We start from the raw sequence: 23,195 nt of genomic DNA, 5'->3' as shown, positions 1-23,195 counted from the left end.
CCACTGTTTACTTTTAAAAGTGTGAAGTGAGTTGAGGGGGAAAAGGGCAAAACCCAACAGTCCTGGGAACAGACACACTTCTCATGGATTCCTCCAACTTGGACTCTTAAAACAGCATACTTCTTGGTAGATGCTCTGAGAAAAACATTCTAGTACAACAGAGCTGGTAGCTGAAGTACAGGATTCACCAGTTATTTCAAGAGCAGCAAAATCCCCAAGAAAATTCTCAAGCCCCCACTACCACTATCTTCCAGCCTCTATTTTCAAGAGAAAAAACAAAAAACTAAGCCTTTTCATTAAAGTCAGAACAAGGACAAGCATGCACTGCACTGAGACCACCATGAAAGTCTGAGGGTGTGAGCTGCCAGGACTCCTGTGGAAACCACACATACAAGGAAGACAAGCCAACAGGCATCAAGGTACACCCTCTCTGCAACCCTGACTTCTGCTTTAACGATGACCATGAACATACCACACAGGAGAGCTGCTCTGTGCATCCTCTGAACATATGCACATACAAGCGAGGGTGTATCTGCCCTCACTCACATCCCCTATATCCTCTGCTCTCTCGCATACATACACCATGATATGCCTGACCAGCTGGTCAGCCACCAAAGAGGCCAAAAGAGACCAGGAAATCACTTCTTGACTAAAACTCCCCTTTAACAGAAAGAATCCCTCACCCTGTCATAAAAGTTCCTGTCCAAAGCTTTTTTTCCTCTTTAAAACTAGACAAAGGATTATCAAGAGGATAATCAAAGATTTCTCCATAGGATGATTTACTTATGCATTAGAAACAAACATATTTCTACAAGGAAATATGAACTGGCACATAAGCATCTTGGGAATGGGAATGCCTTTGTTTTTCATGCAGTGGAAGTATACAAAACGTTTTCTTTTTGTCTTTGATGTACAGATGATGAAAGAATGAGAAGCCAAACACAGTGTGCAATCTAAATGTTATGAACTAGAAGCACTTACATTTCAATTTTCCATAAGAGACTATCAACTTCTAAATCAAAATCTACATAAAGGAAGTTTTAACAGTATTTCCTACGCTGTACTTCAAAATTTCAGACTATCAAGTATCCTGTCACTTTGTTAACATTAAGTAAAATACCACAGACTCTAAAAACCAAAAGAAAAGAAAAAAAGATAGTCTCTCTTATTCTAAAGGCAACACAGTATTTTCGAGTCTACAATGCGGCACATTCAACATGTATATTTTGATATATAGTAGGGATCTGCCACAAATCATTCCAGAAAAAAATTTTTTTCCATCCAATGACAAAGAAATACTTAAGTTAGTTGAAAACCTTTCCTACACTCAAATACTGAGATTTGAAAAGAGGCAACTATTTCCTGGCAAACAATTCAAGTTTATTCAATCAAAAAAAAAAAAGTTCAGTAAGATGAGAAGGTAAGAAAAAGAAAGGGTGTAGGAGCTGTAATTCTCTACTTCTGGAATGTGTCAAGAATATGGGTTACATGGAGAGAGCCCCACCCATTCACCCTACTTAAATGAAGTAATAAACACAGACAAAATGGTGGCGTACCTTTCAGTGGCCTTTCCTTCTATCGCAGCTCCATCTCTCTTGATCTTTCAAGGACTGTATTCTAAGACCTCAGCCCTGAGGTCTAAGAGTAAACTTCGAACATTCTCTTAGGAATTGAGTCTCTTCCACTGAAGGAAATTCAATTTCATCTAGATAGTTCCTTGAGATGTGCCTTCAGGGACCCCGATGATTAGCTCACAGATCTAGGAATACTTCACACCACTAAGCTTCTCATGTTCATGAATTGGCATTGACAATTCATACAACTGCCAAGTGCATGGGGTGGCCAATCAGCCCCCTGCATCCCTAGCATCTGCTTCTTGGGATGCTTGGGTTGCCAGAGTACTGCTAACCCCTCAATTATGTAGGAGAGTAGTGTCAAAGCTCACAGGTCCGGAAAAAACACACAATGATAGTGATAGCTGGAATGTCACCACTCTACTGGCCACAACTGCTCCATATCTAATGACTGTATACATTCAGTACATTGTAACAGTCTCTAATTTGCACTACAGGAGAGGCAAGTTTATTAGATAGATAAGACAGACATGTGTGTCCAGTTATTCAAATCATCTTGCCTTCCATGTGATGACTTCAAGACTCTGAAATAATTGACTAACAAAATTTGGCCACGACTCAAAAGCTGGCAGGAAAAAAACAAACCTTATTGCCAATTTGACACTAACCACAAAAGCCTTTAGGAGCCAAACTAATTAGAGTCCCTTCAATTACATTTGCTAATTGAAAGGATAAGCACAGACAGACAGTAAGGATCAGTGAAAGGAACACTAATTTAGAAGGCAGAGACCCGAGTTTAGTTATAGCTCAGCCACTAAGTCATGTGTGCTTTTGTGCAAATCACTTAACCTCTCTGACTTCAGTTTCTGAACCTACAAAATAAGAAAACTGACTTGGGTTATCTTTAAGGTTTTCTACCTCCAAAGTAGAAAGGAAACTCTGGCAAGGAAATTTTTTCACATTGAGTAAATTTAAATTCTAGGAAGGTATTGCCTCTGTGAAAAAGGACTGATAGGATAGGAAGCATCTGCAGTGACTTAGGACTCTTCTGCACCTCCACATGTGTGGGTGGTCACTGATCTGGCTGACTCTGGACCATGGCTTTGCTCTGTCATGCCCATTCCAGAAATTCTTGACAATTCCAACTGGCTCCTTACACCACTGTGAATTAAGATGACCTTACTAAATGGCAACCCACTCCAGTATTCTTGCCTGGGAAATCCCATGGACAGGGAAGCCTGGTGGGCTACAGTCCATGGGGTCACCAAACAAACACAACTTTGCAACTCAACAACAACAATTTTTCCATTATCTCAATTTTGATTACAGGAGATTGGTTCCCTACAAAATATCTAGCTTTTAAGAATTTCTGCAATCAGATTCATCCATATGCTAGTAAGTACAATGGCAGGTATACAATATAAAGAATAGATGACTGGACAGATGGAAGACAAAATCTGCTTTGCTGGGTGGGGGGGCGGGGGATGACAGGCATCAGGATCCACAGTAATCTGAAGTAACTGCGGATTTTTTTCTACAGTTACATTACTTTCCTTTTTACATTACATTTTATACTACATTACATTAACATTTCCTTTTTATATTATCAGTGGAAGAAGACAATTAACCTAGCTATTTTACATAAAAAGAAAAATCTCGCTGTCTCTTCTAGACAAAACAGTCACATAAGTCAAGCTCTTAGCACTGCTTCCAAATAAACTAAGTGGGACAGAGAAATCTGCAAAGGAACAAGATGAACATGACCTTGGTTAAACATGCCACTCTGTGTATTTTCATCTTTCCAAGGAGAAAAGCATATTGTTGCTTTAAAACTGCACCACCCTTAAAAAAATTGACTGAAATGGTTTGTGCCTACATCTTGAAACATTTGGTCAACAATGATGAAGCCCACTCAGCAAGAGGCTTTTAAAGTTCCCATTTAACGAGACCTGAGTGGATGCCAGATTAGATCCCAAGAGACTTTCTTAACCAAACATGTTCAGCCTTATAACCTAGGAACAACAAGATGGCTTCCAAGTTTTTAGAGAGAATCCAATTAAGCCTCATTCAACCGGAAAACTCACACAGAAATGGTGCATAAGTCTCAAGACTTTTGGCACCGATCGGAAGCATCTCCAAGGAAATTCCTAGACAATGAAAATGAAAACACAAGTCACATGCCCTTGATACTAATGCTTAAAAAGAGAAACTGGTATCTTCTGTGTCCAGGACACAAGGGACTCTGCAGAATATATTTTGAAGCAGGGACGCGGTCAAATTCCTCTTTGTCTCCTAATTTGGTTTTAACTTTTATCACCATTCTTTGATTTAAAAACATGTCTAAATTCTCTTCCAAGCAACTCTGGACTCAGTGACTCAGTAAAGACAGTGGTGCACTTCTATGTGTGATGTTGGGGATGAAGGTTTGGGAGAAATACGGTATAGATCCTAAAGAAACAACCATAACAGCAGTAATAGCAGTGGCAGCAATAACAGCACTGCCTATGTGCCAGGTTTTCTAGGACTAAAACGAAGGTACTATTACTATTAACATTTTATGAGACACTTTAAGTATTGATAGAAAGACATTAATCTGTCTAAAGTACTGAGAGCTGAGATTTGAGACCAGACAGTCGAGTTCCTAGGTTTGTGCTTTTAAACTACTACACTCACCATTTATTGATTCATAATTTCTAAAACCCAAAGGGCTGATGATTACCAGGGTTATATTCTTAGATGCTATAAGTTGCAAAGATGCATTCAGGGTTAAACCTGTAGCCCACCAAGCTCCTCTGTCCATGGGATTTCCCAGGCAAGAATACAAGAGTGGGTTGCCATTTCCTCCTCCAGGGGATCTTCCCAACCCAGAGATCTCCTGCACTTCAGGCTGATTCTTTACCATCTGAGCCACCAGCGAAGCCCAGGTTAAACCTGAGTTTCCAACAGAAATAAAGACGTAACAAAGGGTTACTGCAAGAGGAAGGCATAGGTTTGTTTTTTTTTAATGGGAATGACCACAAATAACATATTAAACCAGTTGTAAATGTCCCAATAGAATTCGTTAACATGTAAAGGTACAAATTTCCTTCATAACCCAGTAGCGTTTTTTACTACTAGGTACAGTTGGAAGGAAACCCTCCAGGGTGGTCACATCCAAAGCACTTCTGCACCTGGAGCTACAGGCGGCCACCTTGCACCTTGAGGGGAGGGAGGAGCTGGCCTGTGGAAAGGGGAGCCAAGACACAGACAGAAATGAATCTGCTTACATCTGTAGCCAAAATTCAGCTGTGCTTAGGTTCAGACCACTCCCCAACTCTTCAGTTACATGAAACAACAAATTCTCAGTTTTTGCTTTTTAAAAATTGAAAAAGCACTTCTTCAAGGAGATGTTCAAAGATCTTTAAAACCAGGTGATTGCTTTCTGATCCTCCTGATATGTCTAGTCTGGTACTTTCTCTCCCTGCAAATTTCCTACTGAAAGCACAGTTGACATTAGAAATCAACTAGCCATGCTTTCCACAAGCTTTGAGGGAAAAAAACTATGTTTCCGTTGGCTGCCATTTCATGGACTTCCCTTGAGATAGTAACATTTAAGGAAGAAACGGACATCTGTCCTTAAAATGTAAGCACCAACTCAAATATACTCTGAATTTTTGTATTCTCAATCCATCCATTGCACTACTGTGGACAACAGCCAGAGGCTTCAAGGTTTTTACCTGTATTTTCCCATCTAATCCCAAGTCTTACCTTCATCTTTTAGTGGTAAAATGAAACTCACTTTTTCCTTTATCAAACATTTAAAACTAAATATAGCTATGAAATAATACTGACATTTTAACACATCAGAAGTCATTCATCCAAATTAACATCATCTTTTAAAATAGGACTCTTAAGAAATCACACTTCTTTGAATAACACTGCCACTGTTCAAAATGGTTTTTAAGCTGCCAGTATAAGCCTTTGACTGTGTCGATCACAATAAACTGTGGAACATTCTGAAAGAGATGGGAATCCCAGACCACCTGACCTGCCTCTTGAGAAACCTGTATGCAGGTCAGGAAGCAACAGTTAGAACTGGACATGGAACAACAGACTGGTTCCAAATAGGAAAAGGTGTACGTCAAGGCTGTATATTGTCACCTTGCTTATTTAACTTCTATGCAGAGTACATCATGAGGAACGCTGGGCTGGAAGAAGCACAAGCTGGAATCAAGATTGCCGGGAGAAATATCAATAACCTCAGATATGCAGATGACACTACCCTTATGGCAGAAAGTGAAGAGGAACTCAAAAGCCTCTTGATGAAAGTGAAAGAGAAGAGTGAAAAGGTTGGCTTGAAGCTCAACATTCAGAAAACAAAGATCATGGCATCTGGTCCCATCACTTCATGGGAAATAGATGGAAAAACAGTGGAAACAGTGTTTGTCAGACTTTATTTTTTGGGGCTCCAAAATCACTGCAGATGCTGATTGCAGCCATGAAATTAAAAGACGCTTGCTCCTTGGAAAGAAACTTATGACCAACCTAGATAGTATATTAAAAAGCAGAGACATTACTTTGCCAACCAAGGTCCATCTAGTCAAGGCAATGGTTTTTCCCGTGGTCATGTATGGATGTGAGAGTTGGACTGTGAAGAAAGCTGATCGCCGAAGAATCGATGCTTTTAAACTGTGGTGTTGGAGAAGACTCTTGAGAGTCCCTTATACTGCAAGGAGATCCAACCAGTCCATTCTAAAGGAGATCGATCCTGGATGTTCATTGGAGGGACTGATGCTAAAGCTGAAACTGCAATACTTTGGCCACCTCATGCGATGACTTGACTCACTGGAAAAGAGTCTGATGTTGGGAAAGGTTGGGGGCGGGAGGAGAAGGGGACAACGGAGAATGAGATGGCTGGATGGCATCACCGACTCTGTGGACATGAGTTTGAGTGAACTCCGGGAGTTGGTGATGGACAGGGAGGCCTGGCGTGCTGTGATTCATGGGGTCACGGAGAGTCGGACACGACTGAGCGACTGAACTGAACTGATAAATCATTTATCAACAAATGTTTTCATTTTATGATATTTATGGCAGAATATCCCCCCTCAGGCCCAAAGCTTTTTTACTTTTCACACTTCTCCCTTCATTCATCTAAATTTCACGTCCTCCTGCCCTCCACTGCTGTTACAATCAATATACATAAGACTCCTTAGAGTCAAGACTCTGAGGGGAAGCAGAAACAGAATGTGGGAAAAGAGGAGCCTGCCTTCCAGGCTTGCCACCTTAGAGTGAAGCATCCATAGAACTTTTCCCACTGTGTGCAGCAGACAGGGGTGGGAGCTGCAGGCATGAAGCTAGCACATATCTTCACTATTCACTAATCTGGGAGGGGCAGATATCCAGAACCCAACTTCAGTATCTCAAGGAAGATGGAAGGAAGGGAAATCTAATGACTGAGCCTGTGCCCTAGAACCCTCTGATTTCTATTCAGGAGTCTGAGAGATCTTGTCTACATGACTTTCATTTCAGACTACAGCATTTCTGTTTGCAGATCAGCAAACCTTAAAAGCAATATTTATGTAGTTTGCAATCAGAAATGAAATGGCTCTTAACATAAGTTACTCATTATTTTTCCCTCAAAACCTGCTTCAGCACTTCATTATTGTCAAAATGTAATTTTAATAGACACTTCCTCCTAATTTTAATCTGGCTACTTAGGACACAACTAAAACATTGCCATGTTCAACCTGTTTTATTCTCCATAGCACTAGGTGGGACTGCTAGACGTACTGGTTCAGTTCAGTTCAGTCACTCAGTCGTATCCAACTCTTTGCGACCCCATGGACTGCATCAGGCCAGACCTCCCTGTCCATGATCAACTCCTGGAGTTTACTCAAACTCATGTCTATTGAGTCGGCGATGCCATCCAACCATCTCATCCTCTGTTGTCCCCTTTTCTCCTCCCGCTCTTAATCTTTCCCAGCATCAGGGTCTTTTCAAATGAGTCAGCTCTTCCCATTAGGTGCCCAAAGTATTGGAGTTTCAGCTTCAACATCACTCCTTCCAAAGAAGGACTTAAGAATTGAGACATACCGGTACTCAATCTCTATTTGTTGACCTAATGTAGAAATCTCTAGAAACTAGAGAGGGAGCCTTCCACTTTTTTTTTTTTTCCCTCTACCCTCAGCTTCACTGAGACCCAAAGTATCAACACTCACTAGGTGAACTGCTGTTGATGAAAAATACTGCCATCATTGTAGTTCAGTTCAGTCGCTCAGTCATGTCCAACTCTTTGCAACCCCATGAATCGCAGCACACCAGGCCTCCCTGTCCATCACCAACTCCCAGAGTTCACTGAAACTCATGTCCATCGAGTCAGTGATGCCATCCAGCCATCTCATTCTCTGTCGTCCCCTTCTCCTCCCGCCCCCAATCCCTCCCAGCATCAGAGTCTTTTCCAGTGAGTCAACTCTTCGCATGAAGTGGCCAAAGTACTGGGGTTTCAGCTTTAGCATCAGTCCTTCCAATGAACACCCAGGATTGATCTCCTTGCAGTCCAAGGGACTCTTAAGAGTCCTCTCCAACACCCCAGTTCAAAAGCATCAATTCTTCAGCGCTCGGTTTTCTTCACAGTCCAACTCTAATATCCATACATGACCACTGGAAAAACCATAGCCTTGACTAGACGGACCTTGGTTGGCAAAGTAATGTCTCTGCTTTTTAATATGCTATCTAGGTTGGTCATAACTTTCCTTCCACAGAGTAAGCATCTTTTAATTTCATGGCTGCAATCACCATCTGTAGTGATTTTGGAGCCCCAAAAAATAAAGTCTGACACTGTTTCCACTGTTTCCCCATCGATTTCCCATGAGTGATGGGACCAGATGCCATGATCTTTGTTTTCTGAATGTTGAGCTTCAAGCCAACCTTTTCACTCTGCTCTTTCACTTTCATCAAGAGGCTTTTGAGTTCCTCTTCACTTTCTGCCATAAGGGTAGTATCATCTGCATATCTGAGATTATTGATATTTCTCCCGGCAATCTTGATTCCAGCTTGTGCTTCTTCCAGCCCAGTGTTCCTCATGATGTACTCTGCACATAAGTTAAATAAGCAGGGTGACAATATACAGCCTTGACGTACTCCTTTTCCTATTTGGAACCAGTCTGTTGTTCCATGTCCAGTTCTAACTGTTGCTTCCTGACCTGCATATAGGTTTCTCAAGAGGCAGGTCAGGGGGTCTGGTATTCCCACCTCTTGAAGAATTTTCCACAGTCTATTGTGATCCACACAGTCAAAGGCTTTGGCATAGTCAATGAAGCAGAAATAGATGTTTTCCTGGAACTCTCTTGCTTTTTCGATGATCCAACAGATGTTAGCAATTTGATCTCTGGTTCCTCTACCTTTTCTAAAACCAGCTTGAACATCTGGAAGTTCACAGTTCACGTATTGCTGAAGCATGGCTTGGAGAATTTTGAGCATTACTTTACTAGTGTGTGAGATGAGTGCAATTGTGTGGTAGTTTGAGCATTCTTTGGCATTGCCTTTCTTTGGGATTGGAATGAAAACTGACCTTTTCCAGCCCTGTGGATTGTAGAGCCTTCCACTTTTAAAGAAAACTGCTCCTTTGTCCCCATTATTCATCTGGATAATTCCTGCTTGTTCTTGCGCTATCTGCCCACACTGCTAGTCTTCAGGGAACAGCCCTAACTGCCCTCTCAACCAATGTAATGCAGGTTTTTTACTTAAAATTGAGGAGACACTACTTTTTGTTTTGATATCAAAATTCGGAATCACATATTTGTGTGATCTGATCATCTAATACCTCCTGCTGGTCACCAAAGGCAAAATTGTAACTATTTTTTTCTAGGCTATAATACCCATACTTAGCACAAAGAAAGTAGTCAAGAAACATCAGTCAAAGCAGCAAACAAGTGAAGGTCCTATCCCTTGTTTTGCTAGGAGAGTCTAAGGTAGCCTTAATTGCAGTGATCAAAGTAACTTCTCTTCACAAAGAAGTAAGAGTCTCTGACACAGTCATGTGAATAGAAAGCATTCAGTTCAGTTCAGTCGCTCAGTCGTGTCAGACTCTCCGCGACCCCATGAATCACAAGGAATAACAGCTCTGCACAGCAAAGGGGAAACAAAGACTTCCAGGAACTAACTGGGACCTAACACACATAGTACTTACCATGCCAAGCATGACTTTAAGCTTTTTACAAATATGAATTCATGTAATTCTCATACGAACTCTCTGAGAAAGGTTATTATTACTATCCTTAGGAGGAAACAGAGATACAGACACTAAATATCTCTCCTGGGATTGCAGACACTAAGTGGTAAAGTCATGTTCCAGTTTCCCAAAACTCTTGCTGTATTGGTTTCCTGTGGCTGCCGCAACAAGTTCCCATAAGCGTGGTGGCTTAAAACACAGAACCTTGTTCTCACAGCTCTGGAGGCCAGAAGGACGAAATCAAGGTGTAGGTACCACCACACTATCTCCACAGGAAAAGCCTCCTCTGCCTCTCCTAGCTTCTGGTAGCCCCAGCTGCTCCTTGGTTTGCTGCAGCATTAACTTTGAAGTCAGCAAGGACCTGCCATAGCCTGCCCTCATGTCTCTCTGTAAGGATGCTCATTCAGTTCAGTTCAGTCGCTCAGTTGTGTCCGACTCTTTGCGACCCCATGAATCACAGCACGCCAGGCCTCCCTGTCCATCACCAACTCCCGGAGTTCCCCCAAACTCATGTCCATCGAGTCGGTGATGCCATCCAGCCATCTCATTCTTGGTCGTCCCCTTCTCCTCCTGCCCCCAATCCCTCCCAGCATCAGATTCTTTTCCAGTGAGTCAACTCGTCGCATGAGGTGGCCAAAGTATTGGAGTTTCAGCTTCAGTATCAGTCCTTTCAATGAACACCCAGGAGTGATCTCCTTTAGAATGGACTGGTTGGATCTCCTTGTAGTCCAAGGGACTCTCAAGAGTTTTCTCAAGCATCACAGTTCAAAAGCATCAATTCTTCAGCGATCAGCTTTCTTCACAGTCCAACTCTCACATCGGGCCCACCCAAAGTCCAGGAGGGCCTCATCTCAAGATATACAACCTAACTGCATCTGCAAAGACCTTGTTTCCAATTGAGGTCACTGTCACAAGTACTGGGGTTAGAATATGGACATTTATCTTTTTTTCCAATAACTTTATTGTGATATATAATTTGCCACATAAAGTATGTAATTTGATGGTTTTCAGGGTATTTGCAGATATGTGCTACCATCATAATTTTAGAACTTTGCATTAAAGAAAAAAATACCATATCCATTAGCTATCTCTCTCTTGTGCCTGCCTCTCTCTTTCCCACCCAGCACTAAGCAACTGCAAACCCACTTTCTGTCTCTATAGATTTCTCTGTTCTGGATTTTCATGTGTCACTGCTTCATTGCTATTTATGGTGGAATAATACATCACCGTATGGGTATATCACATTTTTCTCATCACTGATGGGACATCTAGGTTGTTTCTGTCTTTTGGCTATAATGAATAATGTTGCCACTCATATACAAGTTCCTGTGTGGGCATGCACCTTTCACATATACCTAGAAGTAGAATTACATTCTCATCAGTAGTGTGTGATAGTTCAATTTTTTCAAACTTGTCATCTGACTCTGTGATTCTAGCCAACCTAGGGGGTGTGGAAATCTCATTGTGATTTCGATTGCATTTCTCTAATGACGAAAGATACTGGCATCTTTTCATGTGTTTATTGGCTGGCTGAATACCTTCTTTGGGAAATGTCTATTCAGATCCGTTGCCCACTTAACTGAGTCACTTGTCTTTCTGTATGAGTTGCACGGCTTCTTTACACATGCTAGATACAAGCCCTTATCAGATACATGTTTTCAGTTCGGTTCAGTCGCTCAGTCATGTACAACTCTTTGTGACTCCATGGACTGCAGCATGCCAGGTCTCCCTGTCCATCACTAACTACTGGAGTTTACTCAAACTCAAGTCCATTGAGTCGGTGATGCCATTCAACCAACTCATCCTCTGTCGTCCCCTTCTCCTCCTGCCTCAGTCTTTCCCAGCATCAGGGTCTTTTCCAATGAGTCAGTCCTTTGCTTCAGGTAGCCAAAGTACTGGAGTTTCAGCTTCAGCATCAGTCCTTCCAATGAATATTCAGGACTGATTTCCTTTACGATGGACTGGTTTGATCTCCTTGCAGTCCAAGGGACTCTCAAGAGTCTTCTCCAACACCATAGTTCAAAAGCATCAATTCTGAGGCACTCAGCTTTGTACTCCAACTCTCACATTCATACATGACTATTGGAAAAACCACAGCCTTGACTAGACGGACCGTTGTTGGCAAAGTAATGTCTCTGCTTTTTAATATGCTGTCTAGGTGGTCATAGCTTTTCTTCCAAGGAGCAAGAGTCTTTTAATTTCATGGCTGCAGTCAGCATCTGCAGTGATTCTCGAGCCCAAAAAAATAAAGTCAGCCACTGTTTCCACTGTTTCCCCATTTATTTGCCATGAAGTGATGGGAACAGATGTCTTGATCCTATTTTAATGAATGTTGAGTTTTAAGCCAACTTTTCACTCTCCTCTTTCACTTTCATCAAGAGGCTCTTTAGTTCTTCTTCCCTTTCTACTATAAGGGTGGTGTCATCTGCATATCTGAGGTTATTGATATTTCTCCCAGCAATCTTGATTCCAGCTTGTGCTTCCTCCAGCCCAGCATTTCGCATGATGTACTCTGCATAGAAGTTAAATAAGCAGGGTGACAATATACAGCCTTGATGTACTCATTTCCCGATTTAGAACCAGTCTGTTGTCCCATGTCCAGTTCTAACTGTTGCTTCTTGACCTACATACAGATTTCTCATGAGCCAGGTCAGGTGGAATGGTATTCCCATCTCTTGAAGAATTTTCCACAGTTTGTTGTGAGCCACACAAAGGCCTTGGCATATTCAACAAAACAGAAATAGATGTTTTTCTGGAACTCTCTTGCTCTTTTGATGGTCCAATGGATGTTGACAATTTGATCTCTGGTTCCTATGCCTTTTCTAAATCCAGTTTGAACATCTGAAAGTTCATGGTTCATGTACCATTGATGCCTGGCTTGGAGAATTTTGAGCATTACTTTACTAGTGCTGTGAGATGAGTGCAACTGTGTGGTAGTTTGAACATTCTTTGGCATTGCCTTTCTTTGGGATTGGAAAGGAAACTGACCTTTTCCAGTCCTGTGGCCACTGCTGAGTTTTCCAAATTTGCTGACATATTGAGTGCAGCACTTTCACAGCATCATCTTTTAGGATTTGAAATACCTCAACTGGAATTCCATCACCTCCACTAGCTTTGTTCGTAGTGATGCTTCCTAAGGCTCACTTGACTTCACATTCCAGGATGTCTGGCTCTAGGTGAGTGATCACGCCATTGTGATTATCTGGGTCATGAAGATCTCTTTTGTATAGTTCTTCTGTGTATTCTTGCCACCTCTTCTTAATATCTTCTGCTTCTGTTAGGTCCATATTATTTCTGTCCTTTATTGTGCCCATCTTTGCATGAAATGTTCCCTAGGTATCTCTAATTTTCTTGAGGAGATCTCTAGTCTTTCCCATTCTATTGTTTTCCTCTATTTCTTTGCACTGATCCCTAAGGAAGGTTTTCTTATCTCTCCTTGCTATTCTTTGGAACTCTGCATTCAAATGGGTATATCTTTTCTCCTTTGCCTTTCACTTCTCTTCTTTTCACAGCTCTTTGTAAGGCCTCCTCAGACAACCATTTTGCCTTCTTGCATTTCTTTTTCATGGGGATGGTCTTGATCACTGCCTCCTGTACAATGTCACGAACCTCTCTACATAGTTCTTCAGACACTCTATCAGATCTAATCCCTGTAATCTATTTGTCACTTCTACTGTATAATCATAAGGGATTTGATTTAGGTCATACCTGAATCATCTAATGGTTTTCCCTACTTTCTTCAATTTAAGTCTGAATTTGGCAATAAGGAGTTCATGATCTGAGCCACAGTCAGCTCCTGGTCTTCTTTTTGCTGACTGTATAGAGCTTCTCCATCTTTGGCTGCAAAGAATATAATCAATCTGATTTTGGTGTTGACCATCTGGTGATGTCCATGTGTACAGTCTTCTCTTGTGTGGTTGGAAGAGGGTGTTTGCTATGACCAGTGCGTTCTCATGGCAAAACTCTATTAGCCTTTGCCCTGCTTCATTCTGTACTCCAAGGCCAAATTTGCCTATTACTCCAGGTATTTCTTGATACATGATTTGCAGATACTTAATCCCATTCTGTGGGTTATCTTTTCACTTTCTTGCTGGTGTTCTTTGGAGCACAAAAGGTTTTAATTTTTATGAAGTCTTTTTTTTTTTTAATTTTGTTGCTCATGATCTTGGGTATCATATCTAAAAGTCCTTTGCCAAATCCAATGTCATAAAGATTTACCCTCATGTTTTAAGAGTTTTCTAAGTTACTTCTTTGGAAGGCTACTATTTAACCTACTGTATACTCACTAACTATATAATCTATCATAATAGATAACTATTATATACTTCCTACAAATTTCATGGGTGCAGAACAACACATTAAGTAGGGTGTGATATATAATCATTACTGCCCTGACATCATCTAATCCAAAAGAAATCTAGGCATTTTATTGTCTAGTAGTCAATAGACAATAGACAGTAGACAGGTTAACAGGTGCTTATTTCAGAACCATCAAGGAAGACACCACAAATACACTTAAAAATGTCTCGTACATAAATTTCATTAGTTAGTGACTATACGTCATATAATTAAAAGAGTCTCTGAAGTCAAAGACAGACCTTTGTTCAGATCCTGGCTCTTGCCATTCACTCACCGTGTAACCTTGGGGGTGTTATTTAACTTCTCCAAGCATCAGTTTCCTGAAAATACTTCTGTTGCAAAGATAAAATTAGATAATATGTACAAAATCTTTAGTAATAGACCTGACACATAGTAGGTACTCATTAAATATGAGTTTCTTTTCTCTCCCTTTTAAAATGTAAATGTCTCCTTCACTCAAGTATAAGTCTTATCCTTAAGGTAACCTTCCTTCACATCTACCCAAAATTAGCAACACTAAAAAAATCAGAACTTTGTTAGGGAATGTCTCACTCTTCAAAGTATGAGGCAATGTAGGCAGAGCATCAGAAAGCTCCAGCAATCTGGGAAGCAGCAGCAAAGAGATTCACAAAGGGATGATGAACGTTTCAGTTCTCCACAGGCAACCTGTTCAGTGCTACAGAAACAGAGGGAAGAGTAAGGGCAATAGAAACAATCTGAAAGGCCCGAAGCATCTGCTGTGCCAGTCCACAGTAAATCAGCTTCCGGTCAACTTCTACCTCTCTATTACCAGAAGGGGTAGGAAGAAGAAGAGGAATTCATGGGAATTTTCATAGACACACACACACATGAAAACTTCTGGAACATTAGTCTCCAAAATGCCAAAAGAATTTCCTATTGTTACTTTGATTAAATTCTGTATTTAATACATATTTCCTCTGTTTAGAGATTATGTACCATTGTTATTTTTACAAATAAATACATAAACTATTGGAAACTGCCAACATCAAATAGATGTGTTATCCCAAAAAGTAATATTCATCTCCCGAAAAAAACAATTAATTCACCCCAGACTGAATATCAACTTGAAACTCCTGTCCAACCTTTGCAGATGGTAACGGCCAACCTTTCCCAGAACAAAGAACTGATCAAATGTCTCCAACAAGTCTAATTCCCTAAGCTACTGAAGAGCATCAGTAAGCCTACTACACTGGTAGCACACTGTCAACATCCAGAGACTACATGGGCATAAGCAGCCGCAACCCTACCCTGAAGAGTTCCAACACGATACTCACACATCCTCACACAACACTGCAGCCACCCCTGTCTGGCACACAAGCCACAAGGGAGGAGACAGAGGATATCCAGTTCTACAAACGGCCTCCAAGTTACCTAAACCTGCTCTTTGCATACACACTGCGTCTTCTCAGTATTTATTTCAAGTCTGTTACCTAGAAGTTTATTCGTTCTCTAACTTTTTTCTATATTTCTCAGTATTTTTCAGTATTCCAAGCTCTGGGATTGCATCCAGCTCTCAGTTACCACTCTACACTTTGTACAAGAATTTCCTGCGTATCTTGGAGGGGGAACCTCTAAATTTGGTTACCAGTACACAGTCTCCCATGGGTGTGTGTACATCTATTTTACATATAATAAACACATATGTAATCTTAAAGAAATAAAATTAACAATGAGTTAACTTTACAAATTCATCATGTATACTTCCAAGCTGCTATTACTTAACTTGAATGTCAAACATCAAAATCTGAAAAACATTTTTAAACATCAATATCTTAAAAGCAACTTAAGAAAAGGCCTTACCTGTTCACCTGCATCTAGAAACTCTTTGCATGCATCAGGGAACACATCATAAATAATAAGTGGATAGCCATGTTTCATGAGATTTTTTGCCATTGGATTCCCCATGTTGCCGACTCCAATGAATCCAACTGGAGTCTTAGAAGCCATTGACCTAGAACACACTGATTTCAACACATTATTTTTAACAGGAGCAGACAATGTTTTATTTTAAATAGTCACTCAATATTAATAAGTCATTGTTATCTTGACATTTTCTATTAAAAAAAATTTTAAAGGAGACTTTTAAGCTAATGATCATTTAAAGATATCAACAATGTACAGGCAGACTAACTTCTGAATATACAGTTCTCTAGGAATAATCATAAAATTTTAAGTAATCTTCCTTCTACTTTCTACCTCTACAACATCCCTTTACTATTTTAACAATAAACTTAATAATGTTACCATGTACCTATTATTTACATTGCCTGTTAAGTGAAGTATCCTAAATTTTCTTATCTATATTATCTTCTTTAAAAATGTGTACAAAGAAAACTGGAAGTATTCAATAAAACCTGTATCTTGGACAAGCACCAAGAATGGAAAAACTTTTTAGCTTCCCACCTACACATTTACAGAAACTACTCCCTCCAATGGTATAAAAAAACAATTGAATAAAATGTTAAACCTAGAAGAATGTATTTCAACTTAAAAGTCACCAGTTTATAAACGGGGTCCTAGGTGAGACCAGGGGGACACTTTCATGGGCTTTCCATGACAACGGTAACAGTGTCAGGAACTTGGACTAACAACTCCAGGCACTTTCAAAGAGGCATTTTCACTCACAGAAAAAGAAAACTGTTCTTAAAAATCTGTATACAGCTTTTGATTTTATTTTCTTCCTTCTTATAAAAGACTTTGTGAAATCACACTAGGGTAATTATTCAAGGTAATGCTTTTTGCAAGACAGCAGAGAAGCTCCACATTAGACGGTGTTACTACTCCATTCAACAAGTATTTACTACATGAAATTCTATGATATGGTCCTTGCCCTCCAAAAGTTCACAGTCCAATGAAAGAAGAAAGCGAAATAATTCCACTTGCCTTTTCTCCTATCATTTCCCAGCTTTATTATTTCTTTTTCTTTTAAGGACTCCAGTTTTAAAACTGTGTAGTGTTTAGTAAAGTGTATACTTACTCCTTGGAAGGAAAGTTATGACCAACCTTGATAATATATTAAAAAGCAGAGCCATTACTTTGCCAACAAAGATCCGTCTAGTCAAGGCTATGGTTTGTCATGTATGGATGTGAGAGTTGGACTGTGAAGAAAGATGATTGCCAAAGAATTGATGCTTTTGAACTGTGGTGTTGGAGAAGACTCTTGAGAGTCCCCTGTACCGCAAGGAGATCCAACCAGTCCATTCTAAGGGAGATCGATCCTGGGTGTTCATTGGAAGGACTGATGCTAAAGCTGAAACTGCAATATTTTGGCCACCTCATGTGATGAGTTGACTCACTGGAAAAGACTCTGATGCTGGGAAAGGTTGGGGGTGGGAGGAGAAGGGGACGACCGAGAATGAGATGGCTGGATGGCATCACCGACTCTGTGGACATGAGTTTGAGTGAACTCCGGGAGTTGGTGATGGACAGGGAGGCCTGGCGTGCTGTGATTCATGGGGTGGCAGAGAGTCAGACACGACTGAGCGACTGAACTGAACTGAATACTGACTAATCACAGTAACGCTTTTTAAGTTTCAGATCCTCTCAACTGATGGATCCCTGCTCTTCCTTCAACTTAATCTCAATGTAATGAGATTTCCTAAAAGCTGATTATTTGAAGCCCTAATGCTTAAGAAAAAGAGGTCATCTTGGGTCAGAAGCATGTTTAATTCCTAGGAACTCCATGTCTGCCTCTACCATTTCCATTAAAGATGGGTGTGCTTCCTGTGCATTATCACCTTACCAGTGCTGAGTTTAACATGCTGGGCATGACAGGAGTCCTGTGCCTAACTTTCTGGTTCACAAGGGGTTTAACGACAGAGAAATGACTCCTCACTGAATTTTTATTTTGATATTAAGTATACTTTTTAAGAGAACTCTCATAAATACTAGTAACTAGTGTGCCTGACTACTGTGTTAAGCTTGAAAAGGTATAATTTAACTAAAAACATTAGATACTAGAAATATTATCATTTAAATGCAGTTAACTTTAACAGGCAACTCACTCTAAATCAAACAATAACTATGGGAAAGTAGAACCATGATTTATTTACACATTCAATAAACATGAAGCAATCATTTGTACCATGCCAGATGCCATCAAAGACACAAATGACATACAGTCCTTGCTTTCAACCAGCTTAAAACACAAGAAGACAACTAGGTACACAGACACTAAAACACGAAAGTAAAAGATAAAGTATGAAAATCAATGCTGATACTCAAGGAGAACTTGAAAAAAACAGCAGTTGACCTGAGTATTTTAGGATGGGTAGGCTTTCAAATGGAATGAGAGTAGAAACAAAGGGAGTTCCATACAAAAAAGGAATGAATATGCATATGAGTGTATGCAAAGAAATAGGAAAGCCAAGAAAAAAATGAATAATAAAAGTTAATAGTTGTGGCAATTTTATTACATGCTAGACACTGTACTAAGCACTTTATAAATAGCACTGTCATTACATCCCATCATTAAGCCTATCTTCCAGTTTAGGTCCCTGACACTTAGTTTAAATAAAATGCACAGATTCAGGTTGTTGTAATGCCAAGATTCAAATCCAGCCAATCAGACTCTAGGTTCTTCATTTTTAACTGCCATCCACTCTTCCTACAGGACACACACAGAAACAAAAGAGCAAGATTAAGATTGAAAGAAAAAAAAGGAACCATAACATGGCTGGAAAGTATGCTATAAACAATTTGACTGTATTTTGGCAACCCACTCCAGTATTTTTGCCTGGAGAATCTCATGGACAGAGGAGCCTGGTGGGCTACAGCCCATGGGGTTACATAGAGTCAGACACCACGGAGCAACTAACACTTTCACTTTCTGTAAGCAAGTGGTGGTATCAAAGACTAAATGTTTGGTAACCCCCAAATTTCTATGTTGAAAAAATAACCCCCAATGTGAGGGTATTTGGAGGTGGGGCCTTGAGGCAACGATCATTAGATCATGACGGAAGAACCCTCAGGATGGCATTAATGCCTTTACAAGAGGCCGCAGGGAGCTCCCTTGTCTCCTTCCACCTTGTGAGGACACAGTGAAAAGATGGCTGTCCTTGAACCAATAAGTGAGCCCTCACTTGACACTAAATATACCAACACCCTGATTCTGGACTTCCCAGCCTCCAGAACTGTAAGAAATAGTTTTCTGTTGTTTATAAGCCACCCAGTCTAAGGTATTTATTTATAGCAGCCCAAACAGACTAAAACAGGTAGTTACCGAAAGGGTTGAGCAAGATAAATGACCTGATCAAACCCATGCTTTAAAAGGAGAGAGGCAGAAAGACCAATATAAAAGTGGTTGTCTAAAGTCTTAGTCCATTCCAGCTGCTGTAACAAATAAACCATAGATTGTGCAGCTTAAATGACAAGTATTTATTTCTAACAGACCTGGAGCTGGGGGAGTCCAAGATGAGGTAGGCAACAGATTCAGTATCTGTGAGAGCCCACTTTCTGGTTTGTAGATGACCCATTTTCTTATATCTCTGGAGAGCAGAAAGAGAACACAGACTCGCCTGCCTCTGTTTAGGACACTGATCCCATTCATAGGGTTCCAACCTTATAACCCAGTTATTTCCCAAAGGCCTCAGCTCCTAATACTATCACAGTGGGGATTAGGATTTCAACACATGAATTTGGGAGGGCTGCGAACATTCAGCCCACAGTTAAGTTCAGAGCTAATAAAGGGCAGTGCCATAGAAAATACAGATATGAACAATATTTCAAATATAGTAATAAAAGGACATTGTAATAGGCCTCATTATAATGTAATAATGGAAGAAATACTGGAAGAAAAGACTTTAAAAACAAAGCAACAGAAACTATCCAAAACACAACACAGAGAGAAAAAAAAGAATTTAAAAAATAAAGAGAACATCAGTGAGCCGTGAGACAGCTTCAACCAGCCAAATACACAACAAAACTGGAATCCTCAAAGGAGAGGAAAGCAAAGTGGGGACAGGAAAAGTATGTGAAGAACTAATGGGAAAAATTTCCAAATCTGATGAAAACCATAAACCCCACACATCCAAGCTCAATGAACTCCAACACAAGAAACACAAAAAAAACTGCAACAAGACATATCATAATCAAAATGTTCAAAAACAACCAGCAGAAAAAAGACATTATGTACAGAGGAACAAAGATAAGAATGAAGGCAGATTTACTGTCAGAATCAAAATGAGTGAGAAAATAGGAGAGCATCATATTTAAAGGACTGAAACAAAAAATGACCATCAAACTAGGATTTATCTAGCCAGTGAAAGTGTACAATTATAGAAACCTGAGTATGTAGGGATATGAGGAAATCGGCAGGAAAGGGGTGAATGGATATGTTCACTATCTTGATTGCCATGATGGTTTCCCACATGTCGAAACCCATCAAACTCTCCATGTTAAATATGTGTAGTTTATTGTAGGTCAACTATATTGCAATAAAGCTGTTTTTAAAAAGTCAACATGTTTACAAAAAAACAACCAAGAGAACACATTCCTCAGTCCAAAGATACTAAAGTGATATATCAACCAAATGCAACATGTAAAACATGGATGGATCTGGATTGGGGAGGTGCCAAGGAAGCATTAAGACATTCTAAGGAAAATTATGAAATTTTATATATAAGCTGTACATTAGGATAATACCAGGGAAGTTCTAATTGCCTTGTTGTTGTTGTTTGGTCGCTAAGTCAGGTCTGACTCCTTGCAACCCCATGAACTGTAGTCTGCCAGGCTCCACCATGGAATTTTCCCAAGCAAGAATACTGGAGTGGGTTGCCATTTCTTTTTGCAACCCTGACCTAGGGATCTTTGCATCTTCCTGACCTAGGGATCGAACACACGTCATCTACCATTAAGCCACCAGGGAAGCCCTCTAATTGTCTGAGATAGGGGTAACTTGGTTATGTAGGAGACAGTTCTTAAGAGATTCATGCTGAATAATTTAGGTTTGAAAGTGTAATGGCGTCTGCATTTTACTTTCAAATAATACAGGTGGGATATGAACATGTTTGGAAAGAAATAAAGCAAACCTGGAAAAAGGTTAACAACTATTGACACTAAGCAAAGAGTACATAGATGTTCGTGGCATTATTCTTTCAATGCTTTATGTTTGAAAATTTTCATGAAAAAACAAGGGGGAAAAACTTACCAAATCTATATACAAAAAAAAAAAAATCAAAAACATGACCAAACACAAATAACTAGGAAGGACACTTGAAACACAAGATAGAAATAGAGCTATTTTACTTTATATGCAAATAACTTTAAAATCTGTAAGAAAAGTTTAAATAACCCATTATTTTAAAGTATGCCAAAATCACAAAATGACAGTTAACAGAATACATTCAAAAAAAAAACTTTTAAAAAATGTTCAACTTCTGTCATAATTAGAATAATGCAAACAAAGCAATGTAGTATCATTTTCACCTATCAGCTGGACAAATCCTAAAAGGCACAACTGGTTAGGAAGGACTGATAAAAACATACACTCTTGTACACTGCAGAACTGTATTTTATGTCAACCCTAGACAGCAATTTGAAAAAAAGATCTACATTTGAACCTCATTGTAAAATTTAAATTTAAAATATGCATCCTCTTTGAAACAGTAATTCCATTTCTAGTAATATACACTAAATGTAAGGGGTCAGCACACTTTTTCCTAAAGGGTGAGGGGTAAACAATTTCAGTTTGGGGCCATAAGGCCTCTGTCACAACTATTCAACTCATCCACAACAGATTTAAAGCAGCCATAGACAATATAAAAACAAGTGGTTGTACTTATTTTCCAATATAGCTTTATTTACAAAAGCAGAGGTCCAGCTGTTGGGCCAGTCTGCTGACTCCTACTATATATAAACTCTGAAAAACACAAAAATGTAATTTACTATAGGAATGTTTATAACAACAGAAAAATTATAAATAACTAATACTGCAGATGGTGACTGCAGCCATAAAATTAAAAGACGCTTACTCCTTGGAAGGAAAGTTATGACCAACCTAGAAAGCATATTAAAAAGCAGAGACATTACTTTGCCAACAAAAGTTTGTCTAGTCAAGGCTATGGTTTTTCCAGTAGTCATGTATGGATGTGAGAGTTGGACTGTAAAGAAAGCTGTGTGCCAAAGAACTGACGCTTTTGAACTGTGGTGTTGGAGAAGACTCTTGAGAGTCCCTTGGACTGCAAGAAGATCCAACCAGTCCATTCTAAAGGAGATCAGTCCTGGGTGTTCATTGGAAGGACTGATGTTGAAAAGCTGAAACTCCAATATTTTGGCCACCTGATGCGAAGAGTTGACTTATCTGAAAAGACCCTGATGCCGGGAAAGATTAAAAGGTGGGAGGAGAAGGGGACGACAGAGGATGAGATAGTTGGATGGCATCACCGACTCAATGGACATGAGTTTGAGTAAACTCCTGGAGGTGGCAATGGACAGGGAGGCCTGGCGTACTGCAGTCCATGGGGTCACAAAGAGTCAGACACGACTGAGCAACTAAACTGAACTGAATATATATTAATAGGACATTTAATTTATATAACTAAGTATACATTAACAGGGCTCTTAATATTTCATAGAAAATCAATACAATGAAATATTATGTAATGTTCACGAGAACATGGTATATCTATCTAAAAGTATAAGGAAAAAATCTCCAGGATATGTTAAGGCAGAAGAGCAAGATTCAGAACATTATATGTAGTAACACATAGTGTTTGAGGAGAAAAAAGGAATTGCTGTTTAGTTGCTAATTCGCGTCTGACTCTTCTGTGATCCCATGGACTATAGCCCACCAGGCTTCTCTGTCCATGGAATTTCCAAGTCAAGAATCCTAAAGTGAGTTGCCTTTTCCTTCTCCAGGTGATCTTCTCGACGCAGGGATCAAACCCGCATCTCCTGCATTGCAGGCCGATTTTTCATTCCTGAGCCACCAAGGAAGTCAGAAAAAAAGAATACACATGCATTAAATTCTTTCAAATTTCTGTAAGATACATAAGAAACAGTAGTTACAGCTAGAGAGTTGGACTGATGGC

At 39.9% G+C, this 23,195-nt stretch overlaps 1 protein-coding gene and 1 non-coding gene across 4 annotated transcripts in view; both read right to left on the bottom strand.

Annotated features, from left to right (window-relative positions):
• HIBADH (3-hydroxyisobutyrate dehydrogenase) overlaps positions 1–23,195 on the bottom strand; it is a 267,180-nt gene that overhangs the window by 239,913 nt on the left and 4,072 nt on the right. For all 3 annotated transcript variants that reach the window (XM_088834599.1, XM_088834600.1, XM_055420968.1), the window contains exon 2: positions 15,967–16,127. In XM_088834599.1, coding sequence (XP_088690725.1) covers positions 15,967–16,127 — 161 coding nt within the window. The remainder of the gene's footprint in view (positions 1–15,966; positions 16,128–23,195) is intronic.
• LOC129552851 (small nucleolar RNA SNORD56) lies at positions 7,746–7,816 on the bottom strand. Its single transcript, XR_008685336.1, has one exon. It is a non-coding gene; the product is annotated as a small nucleolar RNA SNORD56 (small nucleolar RNA).

The sequence above is a fragment of the Moschus berezovskii genome, chromosome 3, assembly GCF_049115385.1.
Source record: "Moschus berezovskii isolate FMDL1 chromosome 3, NW_MosBer_1.0, whole genome shotgun sequence".
Classification (NCBI taxonomy): domain Eukaryota; kingdom Metazoa; phylum Chordata; class Mammalia; order Artiodactyla; family Moschidae; genus Moschus; species Moschus berezovskii.
Note: the sequence above shows the minus strand (reverse complement) of the source record. Positions and strands in the feature narration are given on the sequence as shown.